Below are 20,128 nucleotides of genomic sequence, written 5' to 3' on the forward strand. Positions count from 1 at the left end.
ACCTGGTTGTGCTGCTCCAGTTTCAACTGTTCTGCCTGTGGCTATGGAACTCTGACCTGTTTACTGGATATGCTACCTTGTCCTGGACCTGCTGTTTTTCTGGTATTTCTCTTGCATTTCAAAGATGATGGTACAAATAAATATACCAAAAAATGGTTGTTTTTTTTCTTCGTATTATCTTTTACCAGCTCTAATGTGTTATATTCTCCTACATTCATTTAACATTTCCTCAAACTTCAACATGTTTCCTTTCAAATGGTATCAAGAATATGCATATCCTTGCTTCAGGAAGTTAGATTTGGGTATGTCAATTTAGGCTAATTTTCTTTTAAAGGGGAGGATCCTTATTTAATTTTACTAGGCAAGTCAGTTAAGAACAAATTCTTATTTTCAATGACGGCTTAGGAACAATGGGTTAACTGCCTGTTCTGGGACAGAACGACAGATTTGTACCTTGGGGATTTGAACTTGCAACCTTTCGGCTACTAGTCCAACGCTCTAACCACTAGGCTACCCTGTCGCATTAAAAAATGCTTGGTTAACTTCACATAATCACATCCACTGAGGAAGAAGAAAATTACACCCCATATCCCAAGAAGGAAACTGTAAATCACAATCGTTGCATAAGGCCGTCTTAAAATGTGTTGCTTGTTTTCTGCCTTTTAATATCACACAGTGTTGTGGAAATGCAAGGGGAACTTACATGTTATATTTATATTTATATTCTGTTTGAGAAGAGATGATGAAAAATCATAATCACACCTAGCTAGCATGGTTAGGAAGGGATCACTTCTGCCTCAGCAAATAAACAAACTCACTGTCTTTTCCACTGGGCACAGACGTCAATTCAAAGTCAATTCCATGTTGAGAGAGAGAGATAACTTTACTGTTCATTTCTGATTGTTTATTCCACTTTTGTTTGTTATCTTTTCCACTTGCTTTGGCAATGTAAACATGTTTCTCATGCCCAAAGAAACCATTGAATTGAATTGACAGAGAAAGAGAGAAAGAGAGAGAGAGAGAGAGAGAGAGAGAGAGAGAGAGAGAGAGAGAGAGAGAGAGAGAGAGAGAGAGAGAGAGAGAGAGAGAAGGAAGGAAGAGAGAGTGAGTCAGAGGTATATATTTCTGTCTTAATCTACTCATCTCATCATCGAAACACATCTCTCAGCAGCTCCATATTAGCGGCATTACATCACTACCAGAACAAAGGTTCAGTAAAGCAATAAAGGGAGAGAGAGTGACGGGAAGGGGTGGAGTGGTCAGGGGAAGTATCTTATTGTGTTGGTGTGTATTGTGTGCCACATCTGGACATACTGATCTGGAGACAGTGCCAAAAGCAGCCTCTAGAATCCTCCTCTCTGCAGCTAGTTTACACGGCCCAGAACAGTGCACCTCGTGCCAGAGAGGGAGGGCAGGAAGGAAAGGGAGGAGAGAGAGAGACGCACAGGGTAGATGAGGGGGCATCGGGGCTTTCCGCTCTGGAGGACAAGCGAGGAGGAAAGGGGTGGGTGAGAGAGGCGAGGAAGCAGCTCTATATTCTCACTGAGAGGACGGAGGACACAGCAGAGCAGAAGACAAAGAGTGAGTGATACTTCAGCGGAAGAAAGAAGTCAAAGTCAGAAATAGTGACAGAGAACAAGGAGAGAGAGAGCTAGAGACAGAGAGGCGGAGTGTGAAAGGATGTACATTCAACTGAGACCAGTGGATCAACAACATTAATGGTGAAGAAGAATGTTTTACTTGAATAGTAACGATTTTACAGAGAAGAATAAACTGAAAAACACAAACATTATGATAGAGTCAACATTTTAACAAAGAGACTATCATCAAATGGACTAGAGATGGCGGTATTGGAATGCAAAACTGAGGAATACCTTCATGATGCTTCTGGGGTGAAAAGGTGCTGTGAGCGTTGTCGTAAAGGTCAGTGACTACTGGTGTGGTTCTGTTGTCATAAAGGTCTGTGACTACTGGTGTGTTTCTGTTGTTCAGGTGGCTGTTGGAGCAAGATGTCTAAAATACCAGCATTATACAAGCACCTCATATTATATGTATTAACTGTTTGTCTGCAACATGACCATATTATCAAATGATGAACTGCAGTATAGAGGGGAAAACAGCAGTCCCTTTATCTCCACAACACTACATGAACACACAGGAGGCTGCTGGGGGGAGGACGGCTCATAATAATGGCTGGAACGGCACAAATGGAATGGCATCAAACACATGGAAAACATTTGTTTGATGTTGATAATACCATTCCACTCATTCTGCTCCAGCCATTACCACGAGCCCATCCTCCCCAATTAAAATGACACCAACCTCCTGTGGTGAACATGTTACTATGGACAGTATAATACGGTGGCCTATATGTGGGGGTATGGATGATCACATTTCTCTGTCATTCTCTCATTCCCAACCTCACTCCAGGACAGTATGTTCGCACCGACTGTGGCAAGTCTACAAAAACAGAGTGTGGAACCTGTCAACATGAATACTACACTGCTGAATTAAACTTCTTGAAACAATGTCTACCCTGTAGGGTCTGCTATTCCAGTAAGTCCCCCCCTCCCTCTTCCCTGTTCTGACAGTTCCACTCATTGTTCCCCTGTCTCCTTAAAATAATCCCTTTCTGATCCGACTCATCCTCTCTCACTCCCCACCCCTGCTCTCTCTCTCTCCCACTCTCTCGCGGTCTCTCTCTCTCACTCCCCCCGACCCTCCTCTCTTTCCATCCCCTCTCTCTATCCCACCTCTCTCCTCATCTTTCCATCCCCTCTCTCTATCCCACTTCTCTCCTCATCTTTCCATCCCCTCTCTCTATCCCACTTCTCTCCTCATCTTTCCATCCCCTCTCTCTATCCCACCTCTCTCCTCATCTTTCCATCCCCTCTCTTTATCTCACCTCTCACCTCATCTTTCCATCCCCTCTCTCTATCCCACCTCTCTCCTCATCTTTCCATCCCCTCTCTCTATCCCACTTCTCTCCTCATCTTTCTATCCCCTCTCTCTATCCCACTTCTCTCCTCATCTTTCCATCCCCTCTCTCTATCCCACCTCTCTCCTCATCTTTCCATCCCCTCTCTCTATCCCACCTCTCTCCTCATCTTTCCATCCCCTCTCTCTATCCCACCTCTCTCCTCATCTTTCCATCCCCTCTCTCCTCATCTTTCCATCCCCTCTCTCCTCATCTTTCCATCCCTTCTCTCTATCCCACCTCTCTCCTCATCTTTCCATCCCCTCTCTCTATCCCACCTATCTCCTCATCTTTCCATCCCCTCTCTTTATCTCACTTCTCTCCTCATCTTTCCATCCCCTCTCTCTATCCCACCTCTCTCCTCATCTTTCCATCCCCTCTCTCCTCATCTTTCCATCCCCTCTCTCTATCCCACCTCTCTCCTCATCTTTCCATCCCCTCTCTCCTCATCTTTACATCCCCTCTCTCTATCCTACCTCATCTCTCTTGACATTATTTTCACCTCACTTCGTCTTTTTCTGCCTCTCCCGTTCAATACCCCATCCATCCCTCCCTCTACCATCCTCTCTCCCACTCTCTCTCCCTTCTCTTCTCTCCGTCTCCCTCTCCCTCTCCCTCTACCATCCTCTCTCCCACTCTCTCTCCCTTCTCTTCTCTCCGTCTCCCTCTCCCTCTACCATCCTCTCTCCCACTCTTTCTCTCCTTTCTCTTCTCTCCATCTCCCTCTCCCTCTACCGTCCTCTCTCCCACCCTTTCTCTCCCTTCTCTTCTCTCCGTCTCCCTCTCCCTCTACCATCCTCTCTCCCAATCATTCTCTCCCTTCTCTTCTCTCCATCTCTCTCTCCCACTCATTCTCTCCCTTCTCTTCTCTCCGTCTCCCTCTCCCTCTCTCAGGCAGTAACCAGAAGGTATTGAGGGAGTGTGAAGCCAGTAGTGACAGGCAATGTGTGTGTAAGACAGGTTTCTACTGTACAGACGATGGATGTGAACACTGCCTACCCGTGACCCTGTGCCCTCTGGGTTCAGGTGTCGTGAATCAAGGTGAGAACTGCCTCCTCACCTCTACACCACAGGATGTTGGTGGCACCTTAATTAGGGAGGACATGCTCGTGATAATGGCTGCAGCGGAGTCAGGGGAATGATGGTTTGATGCCATTCCATTTGCTCCATTCCAGACATTATTAAGGGCTGTTCTCCCCTCAGAAGCCTCCTCACCTCTACACCCTGTTCTAATATGACAGACCTTTGCCTCTGATGAGCTGATCATGAGTTGGAGATACTAAGGCTGGTATTGAAAAGACACCTGACAAAAAAATATATCTGTAGCCTAATAAGATGCACTCAGGGTCAATGTTTAAACCACTGTGGGCCTTTGTCAGTACAAAACATCTTATTACTGTGCTTGTATAATCTGCTGGATGTATGTACTTTACTTTGAGCAGCTGACATGTCTGACACTTGTTCCTAAACCCCCCAGCCAACCCCCAGAATGACACAGTCTGTGCCCCGTGCCAACCTGGGACCTATAACAGCGTCAACGATGCCATCACACACTGCCAATCACACACCAGGTCAGAACCCTTCACACAAAGTGGCTCTGATTTTTATCGAAAGTCAACTCAGTAGGTGCATTTGGTTGACACAAAACATTTGACATTTTTATACAATTGTGGGACAGCGGGGTTAACTGCGGGGTTAAACTCCTTTCTCTGTTTCACAATCACTTTCTTTCCTCTCTCAGGTGTGGGGACCTCGGGAAGGAGGTGAAAAGTGCTGGGACTGAGACTACCGATGCTGTGTGTGGTGCCTTCATATCTCGTAGGTCTAATAGCATCTCCTTTTATTGCACAGTAGTATAGAATATATAGAAAACTAGATGGTATATATATAGCATTTTACCAATATTTCTTCAACCTCCCCTCTTCTCTCTTCATTGAATGATTTGACATAAGTAATGTACATCTAATAATGTAAACAAGATTAGAACACATTGCGTTCTCCCTCAGAAATGGTTCAGATAGAGCCTCATATATAGATAGATTGTCTGGGTTTTAGGTTGTTTTTGATTGATCCTCTATCGCTCTGCCTCCATCTCAGGGTGTCACTGGATACTACCTACCAGTCTGTGGGCGGGACTAGTGGTGACCTCACTCATCATTATCTTGATCTGCATCTATTGGAGGGCCAAGCGTCAATCATACATGCCAGGTACGTATATCATCACTACCAATTCAAGTGTGTGTGCACTCATCGTGGATTTGATGTAAGTATTGGCTAGAGTTCCCACCATATTCCAGGGACTCTTTGTACTGTAGAACAATTTGTAGGTATTTAAGACTTTACAGTGAAACATTTTAATAATATTGAAAAATAGAGTGGTTGGTCAGGAGCGATGTAGGCGTGGTAGGCTTCTTGGGCAGGTCTCACGTGAGTCCCCTTGTATGGGTACCTGGTAGGCCACCTCTTGGACAGACATAGGTTGGCCGCTAGGATGAGCATGGGGTAGGCTTCCCCATGACGGGCGCGGGTCTGCCCCTCAGGTAGGCGCGAGATGGCTCCTTGGATTAGCACAGGTTGTTGAAAACCTGTGACATGGATTAGCCAAGGCCCAGGGCGTCAAGAAAGGCTGGTCCACAGTGGTGACATTACAGGTTCAGTAGATATGGGTAGCTGGGGGAAGGGGTGGTGTAGTGTTGCCAGAGCACTGGAGCATCGCTCCGCCATTTCCCACAATGGTGCTTGTTTATGTTGGTAGCCCGAAGACAAAGTCATGCTGTTAGAGCCCGGTCCTGTTGATGGGTGATCAACCACTGACACTCCCTACAGTGACCCACTACAGTCCTTCACATGAGAATGAAACACTTTCTGCTGTGGTAGATGGAAATCTGCTGCAGTACAACTGGTAAACATCATTCGTCTTGAAGGACCATGAAAAATAAGCTAAGGAACCTAGATAGGTCATTGGTTGGATAGATATCACCATGAGTACTTGCAAATGACAGAGACAGTGCCATAGTTCATCTATTTATTGAGGACTTGTGGTTGGACATGGTGAAGTTGGATTTGTGGGGTTCTGCAACAAAGGCAAGACATCATGAGCAGGTTGTAGAACATACAAGGTGATATTGATAAACCTATTAAACCAATACATCTGAAATGAGGAAATAGGAAACAAACTTACTCTTAAAAGACACAACTGGAGGGGGGGACTGAGAAATGGCTTGACAGGCTTTAAATACAAACAACAAGTGTGAACGAGCCTATCAGGGCAGTTCTGATCATTACTGACAGGTGTGTGATTGCATGAGCGAGTCAACAGGTGAAATCAACTTGCTTGATCAAGTCCACCTCAGCTGTATGCTACTCCACTCTGAGGGCTGTTGAACATACATCATTGTAACCTATCAACAACTTGTTTGTTTCTTTGGGAGTCATTCAAAAAGCCCCACTTGATAGTTAAGCCTACCAATTGTTAAGTAAATGCTCTTTTTGTTTCTCTGTGTGATTTCCCAGCCAGCAGATTTCAGATCATGTACATTTTACCCGGTGACAGATGTAGAGGCAGTGAGAACTCTTAGTGTGTCTTTTCTCTCCTACACAGTGACAATATGCATCGCATTGTTAAAGTATTAGGTGTCAAGGTGCTAGACGTAATTTGGATTGAATGAAAGGAAACAAGGTCATTGCTTTTCACCGTCAGACGTAGGAACTCGCCACTTCCTCTAGAGGTGAATCAGATCAAAGACAATATGAGTTATAGTGAAGCGCACATGCATCGCTCATGTTTATGCTCCATCAGGGGCTGAGTGCACAGCACATCAAACAATATGAGTCCAAGTGCAGATAAAAGTCACAGGAGCTTATATAAGGGGGGACACTAGACACCACTGCTATTGGCTTCTGGTTATAACATTTATGTTTCAGCCTAATATCTCAAACAAACAGATGTTTGTTGAGAAACGGCTGAGCATAAAATGGGAAATTGAGAGAACATTGTAGGCACACATATCTGTGATCTCAAACTCATATTCTCTTTTTGAAAAATGTTGTTTGAAATGATATTTCTGAAGGTTATTTGACATTGACATTTCAATCATATATATATTTAATTCAAATCAAACTAAATGTAGGTTCCACCGAATACATAACCAGTTAGACTACCCTGTGAAAGTAGAGAACAACTGCCTCCACATTCCATGTACATCTACTCATTATCAGTTAGGAAACTATAGTAGGTATGAAACAAGCTTCTACTGTAGCTTCTTGAGTTTCTGAGACTTGGGGACAAAACCACATCCTGTTCAATGTTGAGCTTGACACGGTTATTGGAAAACCACATGACACGTTTCACAGTCAGCTAACTCATAGCAAGAAAGTGTTGTGTAAAGTACACTGGCGTCACCGGTTGACACATTTGATGACTGTCCTTTTTATCAATGCTTCACCAGTAGAGGTTGGACTTACCCACAATAACAAGTCAGATAAGATACAGCTTGTATATGAATGTTGATAGTGCTACTCAGTGATCTCATGTCTGTCTGCCTGTCTTGTCTGTAGCCAACTCCAGTGGTCCTGGAAATCCTGTAGAGCCTGCAACTCCTTCCTTCGCTCCAGCTGAGCTCAAGTTCCCCACCGAGTGCAACAGCCATTGGAGCCTGGACCAGAAAGCCACTGAGCCACTCTTCATCAACACAGGTGAACGTCCCTCAGTGGTAGTTGGAATAGTTCACCACAATTACAAATGTCCCTCCTCTAGTGCACAAGAAAGGAGGTATTCAGTACACCCAGAGAGTAAGTTGGGTTTGTTTGCTGAGCTACAGGTTAGCATTAGCAGAACAATATGAGTGATGGGACCCTGGATACCATGGTTTAAGGGCTCGATTCAATCCATATAGCTGAGGTTCATCTCTATAGAGCGATTGAAATGTAAAGGCAACGTTCCCCTAAGCGATGTCAGCTCAATTGGAAATTACCTTTCAATTTCAAGCACGTAATTCAGCGCCATAGTGCTGAACTTCGACAATATGGATTGAATCGAGTGCAAGGTATCCATAAGATAAATTAAATTAGACATGTTGATGAACTACCCCTTTAAATCGTCTCCTGACAAATCGCATCACCAAAAACACATTGTTTCCATGTGGAGTCGCTATATGTGATAAACCTGTTCATTCATCTATATTACACTATTCCCATCACTCATAGTAGTTCTTGCAGCTTCCCAATGATCAATAATGTGATGACTCTCCTCACTTAGAATGGATCAGATGTAATGTAATCTAAACTGAGGCTGCCCATATAATCAACAATCAGGATGAGCTATTTCTCCATTTGCAAGAGCCTAAATCAAATAATTAAAATACAGATGTATTGTTACCTCTATGGACATGATGAGATGGGGCCTGTGTAGGCTTCATGAGTGATAAATGCTGTACTACGTGAGGTTGGAGGGTTATTGTTGTGTGCTCATACTATTTCCCTTGTGTATCCCAGCTGTTATTCAGGTAAACGGCTATACATCAGACTGTAAAGTTGAGGCCGATGGCACCACCATAACAATGACAACATCGGAGCGATTCAGCCAATCGGATCACAGTAATGGAATGAGAGGAAAGGACATCAGACCCTCCCGCTACCTATCAGAGCCACAGGAAGATGAGTGGCCAGGGACTTAATTCTGATTTTCAACTAAATATTACTTTTTTCAATGAACAAGACCCACATGGGAAAATAACTGAGCAGATTCCTCCTTGGAGGTTCCTGGATACAATCCCTTTTGTAAAGTCTTATCTCTGCAATGCAAATATACTGAACATCCTATGAACATTCTTTGTTTCTTAGGTCATTGAAAAAAACTGTTGGGGAGGGCTTAAATAAAGTGTAACCACTGAGGTCAAATGTCGTCATAGCTTTTCCATTTTACATTTTTCTAAGGAACTTTCAAAGCCCAGGGCAGCTGGAATTCCCCTAACAAAGACCTGGTGTCGTCAATAGCTTGATATGAACATCACTGTGGTGGAAAAGAGATTGTTGAAGTAGATGTTTATAGATAGATATTCATTTTGACATCACAGCATCTGTTCAATGATTTTTTAACAACAGCATTGAAAATTCTGTCAAAACAGTTGACGCTTTAGCAAAGTGCAGAATCTAAATGTAGACAACACCCGAGTGGACACTGATTAATTAAGTGTTTGTCGCCCCCTGTAGGATAGGAGTAGCAGCAGCTACCATACTTCAAACTGCTTTACAAACTGCTTTACCCTGCCCTCTAGTGTTATCAGCCAGCATTTACAGATAAATGCAGGCCAACTGAAATCAGTTGTGGACTGCTTTCACACAGGCTGCCCAAGTCTGATATTTTTTTCCATTGGTCTTTTGACCAATAACATCAGATATTTTTCGGAGCTGATCGGATTGGTCAAAAGACCAATTAGTAAAACAAAAAGATCAGAATTGGGCTGCCTGTGTAAATGCAGCCCTTTAGGCACAGACCAAGCCTTAGCACACCTTCCCCAATAACTAAACCAATGGGCGTGAAAAACGCTGAACTGACGTTCGATCACAGCGTACACATAAATACACATTGAAGGGAAGAGTTAGAACAGTACCATAAAGAGGCAACATCTGTATTTGTAGTGGAGCATCAGGTGGTATAGTTGGACACAGAACAGCCCCATTCAACACAAAAGGGAACATTCAATGGCATTGTGAACTATCGTAGTGATATATGAGGAAACACACTGGGAATGTTTACACAGTTCACCCTGCACTGTACCATGACAACATTCAAAACTGATCATTGACAATCTTTCCCACAGTGAAATAGCACACTAATTAAAAATATCTTAAATGTTACATGTTGTCCATTAAGTAATGGTATTTAAAACAATGATTATCATATGTGTATAACTTTTGCACTTATATACCAAGTCCTAGACTTTTCTAATGAGAATCATGAATGTTGAGTTGATGAACGGGATCGTTCCCAGTGGTTTCAGTCTGCCTTCTTGAAGAGTTGCCTGGCGACCACATCTCCAACTCTCATCTCCTAGAGGGCAAAAAAAGGACAGGTTGAGAATAGGGTGGAGAAAGAGAAAAGAGGGAGAAGTTTGGGTGGGTGAGAGTGAGTGAGTGTGTGTGTGAGAGTGAGTGAGTGCGTGGGTGGGCGAGTTCGTAGGTGGGTGAGTGCGTAGGTGAGTGCGTGGGTGGGTGCATGGGTGGGTGAGTGCGTGGGTGAGTGCGTAGGTGAGTGCGTGCGTAGGTGAGTGCGTGCGTAGGTGAGTGCGTGCGTAGGTGAGTGCGTGCGTAGGTGCGTGGGTGCGTTGGTGAGTGCGTTGGTGCGTGGGTGAGTGGATGGGTGAGTGCGTAGGTGAGTGCGTAGGTGAGTGCGTGCGTAGGTGAGTGCGTGCGTAGGTGAGTGCGTGCGTAGGTGCGTGGGTGCGTGGGTGGGTGCGTGCGTAGGTGAGTGCGTAGGTGAGTGCGTGCGTAGGTGCGTGGGTGCGTGCGTAGGTGCGTGGGTGAGTGGGAAAAGATCATTAATGGACTCAGTAACAATAAAAACGCTGTGCTCTTTTCTCTCCGGACTCGGTAATCCTCTCTCCCCTTCCTTATCTCCACCCCCCCCCACACATGTACTTCCCAGCTCTCAATCCCACTCCCCCCCTCCCTCCCCTCTCTTCTTGTGTTACTCACCAAATCCACCGTTTACTGCCTGATCCCCAGTGGCATTTATTTCCAAACTTCTCTTTCGGAATTGAACAAAATATCAATGAGTTATTGTTTTCTATTAGAAGATGTTTAATAAAACAATGCTGATTGTTTGTAATCGTAATGAGTATTTGAATGTAATCACAAGCAAAGAGCCTCCCGGGTGAAGGCATGGGCAGGAACAGGAGGGATAAGGAAAGGTTATTGTTCGTTACCATTTTAATGAGCTAAATACAGACTTCAACAAGACTCTTCATAGTGAAGGGATTGGGAGGAGAATCACAAGCTTCTGTTTAGGCCTGTGCTTCAGATGGACTTTAGCTGGGAAATCTGTTTTTAGAAGCATTTGGGAGCTGTTTAATAAAACAATACTGATTGTTTGAAATCGTAATCAGCATTTGCATGTAATCACAAGCAAAAACAGATTTCCCAGCTAAAGTCCACCTGAAGCACAGGCCTTAAACAGAAGCTTGTGATTCTCCTCCCAATCCCTTCACTATGAAGAGTCTTGTTGAAGTCTGTATTTAGCTCATTAAAATGGTAACGAACAATAACCTTATTCTTCCTGTTCATTCCTTCACCCTGAAGACTCTTAACAGTGTTTTCCTCCGTTTCTTTCTCCTCCTTCGGGCCCCACACATTTCTTTCCCATGTACAGGCAACAAATAAGGAGGTTTGAGGGCCATACCCCCTATTTGTTTAGAAGGATCTCATTTGTTCTCACACAAAACACACGCACGTGCGCGCATAGAACGTAGGCAGTGAATAACTTCCATTACCAAATCTGATTTGCATATCCCCCACTTTCAAAATGGTATATCAATTCCAGCATATTCTTTCCTCCCAAATCTTTCCTGCTCTCCTCCCTTGCTCTGGCCTTCCTCCCGTGCTCTGGCCTTCCTCCCGTGCTCTGGCCTTCCTCCCTTGCTCTTGTGTTCACCTCTATTCCAATTCCCTTCCAATCTTTATCCCTCTCTGTTAATCCATCCCTCCCTCCATTCTCACCAAGTGTAGCTTGTCTCCCTCCAGCCAGTGTGTCCATCCTCTTCCCTCCTTCTCTCCTCTCTGAACACACACCAGCTTATCACCCTCCCAGTCCACTGTGGTCTACAAACAGGGTTCACACACACACACACACACAGTGGTCTTTAAAAAAACATGAAAGCACACACACAACCATTGCCTTGAACCACTCTGTTTGGCCCGGTCTGAAAACAAGCAACAGGGGTGGTTGTGACAGGAAAACAACAGGTGGTACACTCTCATAGACGGGCCAAAATAGCCACACACACACACACACACACACACACACACACACACACACACACAGCTGGAAAAAAGTCGATTCACCCAAACAAAGCAAAGTAGTATGACAAGTACACGTATATGAAGCCAATTAGAGAGAATTTGTACAAATCTCAACAAGCCATGAAACAGACAAACATAAGGGAAAACATCACCATATAAAATAAATACATTTAGCCACTGTCTTTACTAACAGCACATGATGAAGAACACAGAGACCACCCACCCAACCATACATGTAGAACTCCAAACACACACACCTGACAGACTCGTCCATCCACAGGTCCCAGGTCCTCAGTGAAGACCTGACCCAGTTTGAAATCCATATCAAAGTCCTTAAAGGTGGTGAGTGTGCGGATCTTCATACTGCCCGTGGCCGGGTCGTGGACTATCTGTTTAGTGGGCTTCAACATACACACTATCTTCCGCAGGGCAAAATTAATATCTGACGGAGAGAGAGAGGGAGAGAATTAATCAACCAAACATAACACCTTGCCATTCTAGTAATGAGGTAGTGTATCTGAGGCAACATCTCTGACCTACAGCTGTGTCTGTCCTTTCACATGTCCTGTTAATGTTTCCAGATATCACACACGCACAGACAGAGGCACACACACACCCCTGTCTGTGTCCAGGGTCATTTACAGGCTAAGGCGCCATGATGATCTATCACTCGGCCCTAGTAATGGAAACGGCAAACCTTTCGATGAGTCACTACCCCTCAAATTAAATCTCAAAGCAGTAGGCAAACAAAGGGAAAAAATATTTTAAATTCAGTAAAATAGAATGAATGAATCGTGTTAAATTCAAATGAAAGGAGGCAAGTTGCAGAGGTACATTAAGCTCTTAACGTGTCATTTTACACATTACAACTACAGAATTTGACACTTTTTAACAATGACGCATTTGTAGCTAATATATGTGGTAACAGACAAAGACATTACGATTCATATAATCTTACCCAAAGCTGCGAGGTAGTTCTCGAAGTTATCTTGAGACACCATGTGAAAGGTTCCTGTGTAATTGGGTTTAGACATCTTTTAGCCTTTAGTTTTGCAGAGGAACTCAACAAAGAAAACTGTAACCTACAGTGTTGCCTCTTCTCTACAGATATGATCCTTCTCTGCTCTTTTCACTGCTCCCACTACTCCCGTATTGTTCAATAACAATAATAAGACGTATGCAACCTGTGAGCTAACCCTCTATCTGCTAGTGTCAGTCAGAAGGTATGCGGTTTTACGCAAAACTGCAACGCGATAATGGAATGATTGAGCTGCTGGAATGTTTTTAACAGAGCGGCGGCAGTATCCACAACGACTGTCCTCTGCTCTATTCACTCCTTCAATTCCCGGGTATCGATTGTTGATGCTGACGTTGCACAGCCCTTTTAGGTTCCCTATTCGCTCCCTCTCCCCTCCTTTCGGAAAGTGTAAATTCTTCCTTACGGAGATTTATGCGAGCCGTTTTTATTCCACTAATCCTCTTCCTAAAGTGGGAACTGGGTAGGTCTGTGCCCTTTCCGCGTTAATTAAACGGCCTTCTCTCTTATTCACAATTGCTTTATTTTGCATGGGAAACATTACCAAAACGTGAAAAACATTCAACAAAAGTTAAATAAGCTATCAGTAATTAACAGTAAACATTACACACACAAACGTTTTCAAAGTTTCCCTTGCTCTCCTTCACTGTCACTGTTTGGAGAGCAGACTGTGTTCTGTACAACATGCGGAGAAGAGGGAGGCGGGGGAAAGTTCATTCATCTCGCTCAATGTTTTCCAGTCACTGCGGGTCGTCGGCGAATCTGGGGGAGCCCAGTGATGTTGCCAATGTTAGTCTATTAATATAATAGCTCATTATAGAGATATGTCTTATCTAAAACTTTCATTGGAATAACAGAGTGGCTGTGTGTCCCCGCTGTGCTAGATCCCGTAGTCATGGCATTTTATTATATTCATTGTAGAATATTCTATAGTCTTTGCACCCATGGATACAATAAAATTGTGATGAAGAAAGAAATTAATGCATATTACTGCCTTTATTGTCAGCAAAAATGTCAATACATTAACATTTGCAGAATGGTTCCATGGTTCACGGCCCAAATCTATCAGTACTTTGCATTATAATTGTATTTTATCTTTATTTAACCAGGCAAGTCAGTTAAGAACAAATTCTTATTTTCAATGACGGCCTGGGAACAGTGGGTTAACTGCCTGTTCAGGGGCAGAACGACAGATTTGTACCTTGTCAGCTCGGGTGTTTGAACTTGCAACCTACCAGTTACTAGTCCAACACTCTAACCACTAGGCTACCCTGCCGCCCCATATCTTAATTATATCACAGACAACTTTATCGCTTGATATCAAAAAACACTCAAATAAATCTTGTAAAATAAAAAGTTAATATCAAATTCAATATTAATCATCAGGACACAGCTCTCTCATCCACTATCTTTTTCTCACGGAGCCACTCTTCTTGTCCTCTGACTTCTGCTTCTTCACATCTTTCTTTCCTTTGGCTAGGTTTTCATACAATTCCTGTTCCTTGTTTCTAAAAGAAAGACAGTACAAGAGAGGACATAATGTTAGAAACCTGCAGCCTCAAATAGCTGAGAGATAAAAATGTAGGCTTCTTTGTGTGTAAGAAAAAGAGCACTCTTTAGATCTTCAGTTAGTAGTAGCCTACCAAACACTACCCTGACCCTACCCTGACCCTACCAAACACTACCCTGACCCTACCCTGACCCTACCAAACACTACCCTGACCCTATCCTAACCCTACCAAACACTACCCTGACCCTACCCTGACCCTATCCTAACCCTACCAAACACTACCCTGACCCTACCCTGACCCTATCCTAACTCTACCAAACACTACCCTGACCCTACCCAACACTACCCTGACCCTATCCTAACCCTACCAAACACTACCCTGACCCTACCCAACACTACCCTGACCCTATCCTAACCCTACCAAACACTACCCTGACCCTACCCAACACTACCCTGACCCTATCCTAACCCTACCAAACACTACCCTGACCCTACCAAACACTACACTGACCCTATCCTAACCCTACCCAACACTACCCTGACCCTACCCAACACTACCCTGACCCTACCCAACACTACCCTGACCCTATCCTAACCCTACCAAATACTACCCTGACCCTACCCAACACTACCCTGACCCTATCCTAACCCTACCAAACACTACCCTGACCCTATCCTAACCCTACCAAACACTACCCTGACCCTACCCAACACTGCCCTGACCCTATCCTAACCCTACCAAATACTACCCTGACCCTACCAAACACTACCCTGACCATATCCTAACCCTACCCTGACCCTATCCTAACCCTACCAAATACTACCCTGACCCTACCAAACACTACCCTAACCATATCCTAACCCTACCCTGACCCTATCCTAACCCTACCAAATACTACCCTGACCCTACCCAACACTACCCTGACCCTATCCTAACCCTACCAAACACTACCCTGACCCTACCCAACACTACCCTGACCCTATCCTAACCCTACCAAACACTACCCTGACCCTACCCAACACTACCCTGACCCTATCCTAACCCTACCAAACACTACCCTGACCCTACCAAACACTACACTGACCCTATCCTAACCCTACCAAACACTACCCTGACCCTACCCAACACTACCCTGACCCTACCCAACACTACCCTGACCCTATCCTAACCCTACCAAATACTACCCTGACCCTACCCAACACTACCCTGACCCTATCCTAACCCTACCAAACACTACCCTGACCCTATCCTAACCCTACCAAACACTACCCTGACCCTACCCAACACTGCCCTGACCCTATCCTAACCCTACCAAATACTACCCTGACCCTACCAAACACTACCCTGACCATATCCTAACCCTACCCTGACCCTATCCTAACCCTACCAAATACTACCCTGACCCTACCAAACACTACCCTAACCATATCCTAACCCTACCCTGACCCTATGCTAACCCTACCAAATACTACCCTGACCCTACCCAACACTACCCTGACTCTATCCTAACCCTACCAAACACTACCCTGACCATATCCTAACCCTACCCTGACCCTATCCTAACCCTACCAAATACTACCCTGACCCTACCAAACACTACCCTAACCATATCCTAACCCTACCCTGACCCTATCCTAACCCTACCAAATACTACCCTGACCCTACCAAACACTACCCTGACCATATCCTAACCCTACCCTGACCCTATCCTAACCCTACCAAATACTACCCTGACCCTACCAAACACTACCCTAACCATATCCTAACCCTACCCTGACCCTATCCTAACCCTACCAAATACTACCCTGACCCTACCCAACACTACCCTGACTCTATCCTAACCCTACCAAACACTACCCTGACCCTACCCAACACTACCCTGACCCTATCCTAACCCTACCAAACACTATCCTGACCCTACCAAATACTACCCTGACCCTACCCAACACTACCCTGACCCTATCCTAACCCTACCAAACACTACCCTGACCCTACCCAACACTACCCTGACCCTATCCTAACCCTACCTGACCCTATCCTAACCCTACCAAACACTACCCTGACCCTATCCTAACCCTACCAAACACTACCCTGACCCTATCCTAACCCTACCAAACACTACCCTGACCCTACCCAACACTACCCTGATCCTATCCTAACCCTACCAAATACTACCCTGACCCTACCCAACACTACCCTGACCCTATCCTAACCCTACCAAACACTACCCTGACCCTACCCAACACTGCCCTGACCCTATCCTAACCCTACCAAATACTATCCTGACCTTACCAACCACTACCCTGACCATATCCTAACCCTACCCTGACCCTATCCTAACCCTACCCAACACTACCCTGACCCTACCCAACACTACCCTGACCCTATCCTAACCCTACCAAACACTACCCTGACCCTACCCAACACTACCCTGATCCTATCCTAACCCTACCAAATACTACCCTGACCCTACCCAACACTACCCTGACCCTATCCTAACCCTACCAAACACTACCCTGACCCTACCAAACACTACACTGACCCTATCCTAACCCTACCAAACACTACCCTGACCCTACCCAACACTACCCTGACCCTACCCAACACTACCCTGACCCTATCCTAACCCTACCAAATACTACCCTGACCCTACCCAACACTACCCTGACCCTATCCTAACCCTACCAAACACTACCCTGACCCTATCCTAACCCTACCAAACACTACCCTGACCCTACCCAACACTGCCCTGACCCTATCCTAACCCTACCAAATACTACCCTGACCCTACCAAACACTACCCTGACCATATCCTAACCCTACCCTGACCCTATCCTAACCCTACCAAATACTACCCTGACCCTACCAAACACTACCCTAACCATATCCTAACCCTACCCTGACCCTATCCTAACCCTACCAAATACTACCCTGACCCTACCCAACACTACCCTGACTCTATCCTAACCCTACCAAACACTACCCTGACCCTACCCAACACTACCCTGACCCTATCCTAACCCTACCAAACACTATCCTGACCCTACCAAATACTACCCTGACCCTACCCAACACTACCCTGACCCTATCCTAACCCTACCAAACACTACCCTGACCCTACCCAACACTACCCTGACCCTATCCTAACCCTACCTGACCCTATCCTAACCCTACCAAACACTACCCTGACCCTATCCTAACCCTACCAAACACTACCCTGACCCTATCCTAACCCTACCAAACACTACCCTGATCCTACCCAACACTACCCTGATCCTATCCTAACCCTACCAAATACTACCCTGACCCTACCCAACACTACCCTGACCCTATCCTAACCCTACCAAACACTACCCTGACCCTACCCAACACTGCCCTGACCCTATCCTAACCCTACCAAATACTATCCTGACCTTACCAACCACTACCCTGACCATATCCTAACCCTACCCTGACCCTATCCTAACCCTACCCAACACTACCCTGACCCTACCCAACACTACCCTGACCCTATCCTAACCCTACCAAATACTACCCTGACCCTACCCAACACTACCCTGACCCTATCCTAACCCTACCAAACACTACCCTGACCCCTACCCAACACTACCCTGACCCTATCCTAACCCTACCAAACACTACCCTGACCCTACCCAACACTACCCTGACCCTATCCTAACCCTACCAAACACTACCCTGACCCTATCCTAACCCTACCAAACACTACCCTGACCCTACCCAACACTGCCCTGACCCTATCCTAACCCTACCAAATACTACCCTGACCCTACCAACCACTACCCTGACCATATCCTAACCCTACCCTGACCCTATCCTAACCCTACCAAATACTACCCTGACCCTACCAAACACTACCCTGACCATATCCTAACCCTACCCTGACCCTATCCTAACCCTACCAAATACTACCCTGACCCTACCAAACACTACCCTGACCCTATCCTAACCCTACCAAATACTACCCTGACCCTACCAAACACTACCCCGACCCTACCAAACACTACCCCGACCCTACCAAACACTACCCTGACCCTATCCTAACCCTACCAAATACTACCCTGACCCTATCCTAACCCTACCAAACACTACCCTGACCCTATCCTAACCCTACCAAACGCTACCCTGACCCTATCCTAACCCTACCCTGACCCTACCAAACACTACTCTGACCATATCCTAACCCTACCAAATACTACCCTGACAGTACCCTGACCCTACCAAACAGTACCCTGTCCGTACCAAACACTACCCTGATAGTACCCTGACCATACCAAACACTTAACTGGCAGTACCATGAGCCTACCAAACACTACCCTGATCCTACCAAACACTACCCTGATAGTACCCTGACAGCACCCTGACCCTACCAAACACTTTCCTGGCAGTACCCTGACCCTACCAAACAGTAACTTGGCAGTACCCTGACCTTACCAAACACTACACTGACAGCACCCTGACTTTACCAAACACGACCCTGACAGTATCCTGACCATGCCCAACACTAATCTGACAGTACCCTGACCCTACCAGACAGTACCCTCACCTTACCAAACAGTACCCTGGCCATACCAAACACTACCCTGACAGTACCGAACACTACCCTGACAGTACCCTGGCCCTCCCAAACACTACCCTGACAGTACCCTGACCGAACCAAACACTACCTGACAGTACCCTGACCATGCCCAACACTAATCTGACAGTACCCTGACCCTACCAAACAGTACCCTGACCGTGCCAAACACTACCCTGACAGTACCCTGACCCAACCAAACAGTACCCTGACAGTACACTGACCCTACCAAACAGTACCCCGACACTACCAAACAGTACCTTGACATTTTAACAATACAAGGATAGTTCACAAACGTAATATTAAAAATAAAAACAGGTATGGCCAAGCTTAGGAGACTCAGAAGTGGTGACAGTGACACGTTTCCCTTCATTCTGTACATAGCCAACTCAGAGCTCTCCAGTGAACTCTGTATTGTGAGCCTACCCACACCACACTGGATTGTGAGCTTACCCACACCACACTGGATTGTGAGCTTACCCACACCACACTGGATTGTGAGCTTACTACACTGATCCCTATAGCCTGCTGTATAACCAGGGTGAACCGTGCTGTATAACCAGGGAGATCCCTATAGCCTGCTGTATAACTAGGGTGATTCCTATAGCCAGCTGTATAACTAGGGTGATCCCTATAGCCTGCTGTATAACCAGGGTGAACCGTGCTGTATAACCAGGGTGATCCCTATAGCCAGCTGTATAACTAGGGTGAACTGTGCTGTATAACCAGGGTGATCCCCATAGCCCGCTGTATAACCAGGGTGATCCCTATAGCCCGCTGTATAACCAGGGTGATCCCTATAGCCAGCTGTATAACTAGGCTGAACTGTGCTGTATAACCAGTGTGATCCCTATAGCCAGCTGTATAACTAGGCTGAACTGTGCTGTATTACCAGGGTGATCCCTATAGCCAGCTGTATAACCAGGGTGAACTGTGCTGTTTTACCAGGGTGATCCCTATAGGCAGCTGTATAACCAGAGTGAACCGTGCTG

General features: G+C 45.6%; 3 protein-coding genes across 5 annotated transcripts in view; 1 reads left to right on the forward strand and 2 right to left on the reverse strand.

Moving 5' to 3' along the window:
- Positions 1-1,292: 1,292 nt before the first annotated feature.
- LOC124005242 (tumor necrosis factor receptor superfamily member 5-like) lies at positions 1,293-8,875 on the forward strand. Its single transcript, XM_046314315.1, has 8 exons — positions 1,293-1,923; positions 2,431-2,556; positions 3,872-4,018; positions 4,455-4,548; positions 4,719-4,795; positions 5,075-5,185; positions 7,535-7,672; positions 8,471-8,875. The coding sequence occupies exons 1-8, from the start codon at positions 1,842-1,844 to the stop codon at positions 8,650-8,652; spliced, it is 957 nt and encodes a 318-aa protein (XP_046170271.1). The 5' UTR covers positions 1,293-1,841; the 3' UTR covers positions 8,653-8,875.
- Positions 8,876-9,004: 129 nt separating this feature from the next.
- On the reverse strand, positions 9,005-13,869 carry LOC124005243 (retinol-binding protein 1-like). The gene is made up of 4 exons (XM_046314316.1): positions 12,954-13,869; positions 12,253-12,437; positions 11,693-11,794; positions 9,005-10,028 (listed from the first exon to the last, which is right to left on the reverse strand). Exons 1-4 carry the CDS (start codon positions 13,027-13,029, stop codon positions 9,975-9,977), a joined length of 417 nt encoding a protein of 138 aa, XP_046170272.1. The 5' UTR covers positions 13,030-13,869; the 3' UTR covers positions 9,005-9,974.
- Positions 13,870-14,008: 139 nt separating this feature from the next.
- LOC124005241 (tyrosine-protein phosphatase non-receptor type 6-like) overlaps positions 14,009-20,128 on the reverse strand; it is a 42,512-nt gene continuing 36,392 nt past the window's right edge. For all 3 annotated transcript variants that reach the window (XM_046314314.1, XM_046314312.1, XM_046314313.1), the window contains exon 16: positions 14,009-14,539. In XM_046314314.1, coding sequence (XP_046170270.1) covers positions 14,437-14,539 — 103 coding nt within the window. In that variant the 3' untranslated portion in view covers positions 14,009-14,436. The remainder of the gene's footprint in view (positions 14,540-20,128) is intronic.

This window comes from Oncorhynchus gorbuscha, linkage group LG19, assembly GCF_021184085.1.
Source record: "Oncorhynchus gorbuscha isolate QuinsamMale2020 ecotype Even-year linkage group LG19, OgorEven_v1.0, whole genome shotgun sequence".
Lineage (NCBI taxonomy): Eukaryota > Metazoa > Chordata > Actinopteri > Salmoniformes > Salmonidae > Oncorhynchus > Oncorhynchus gorbuscha.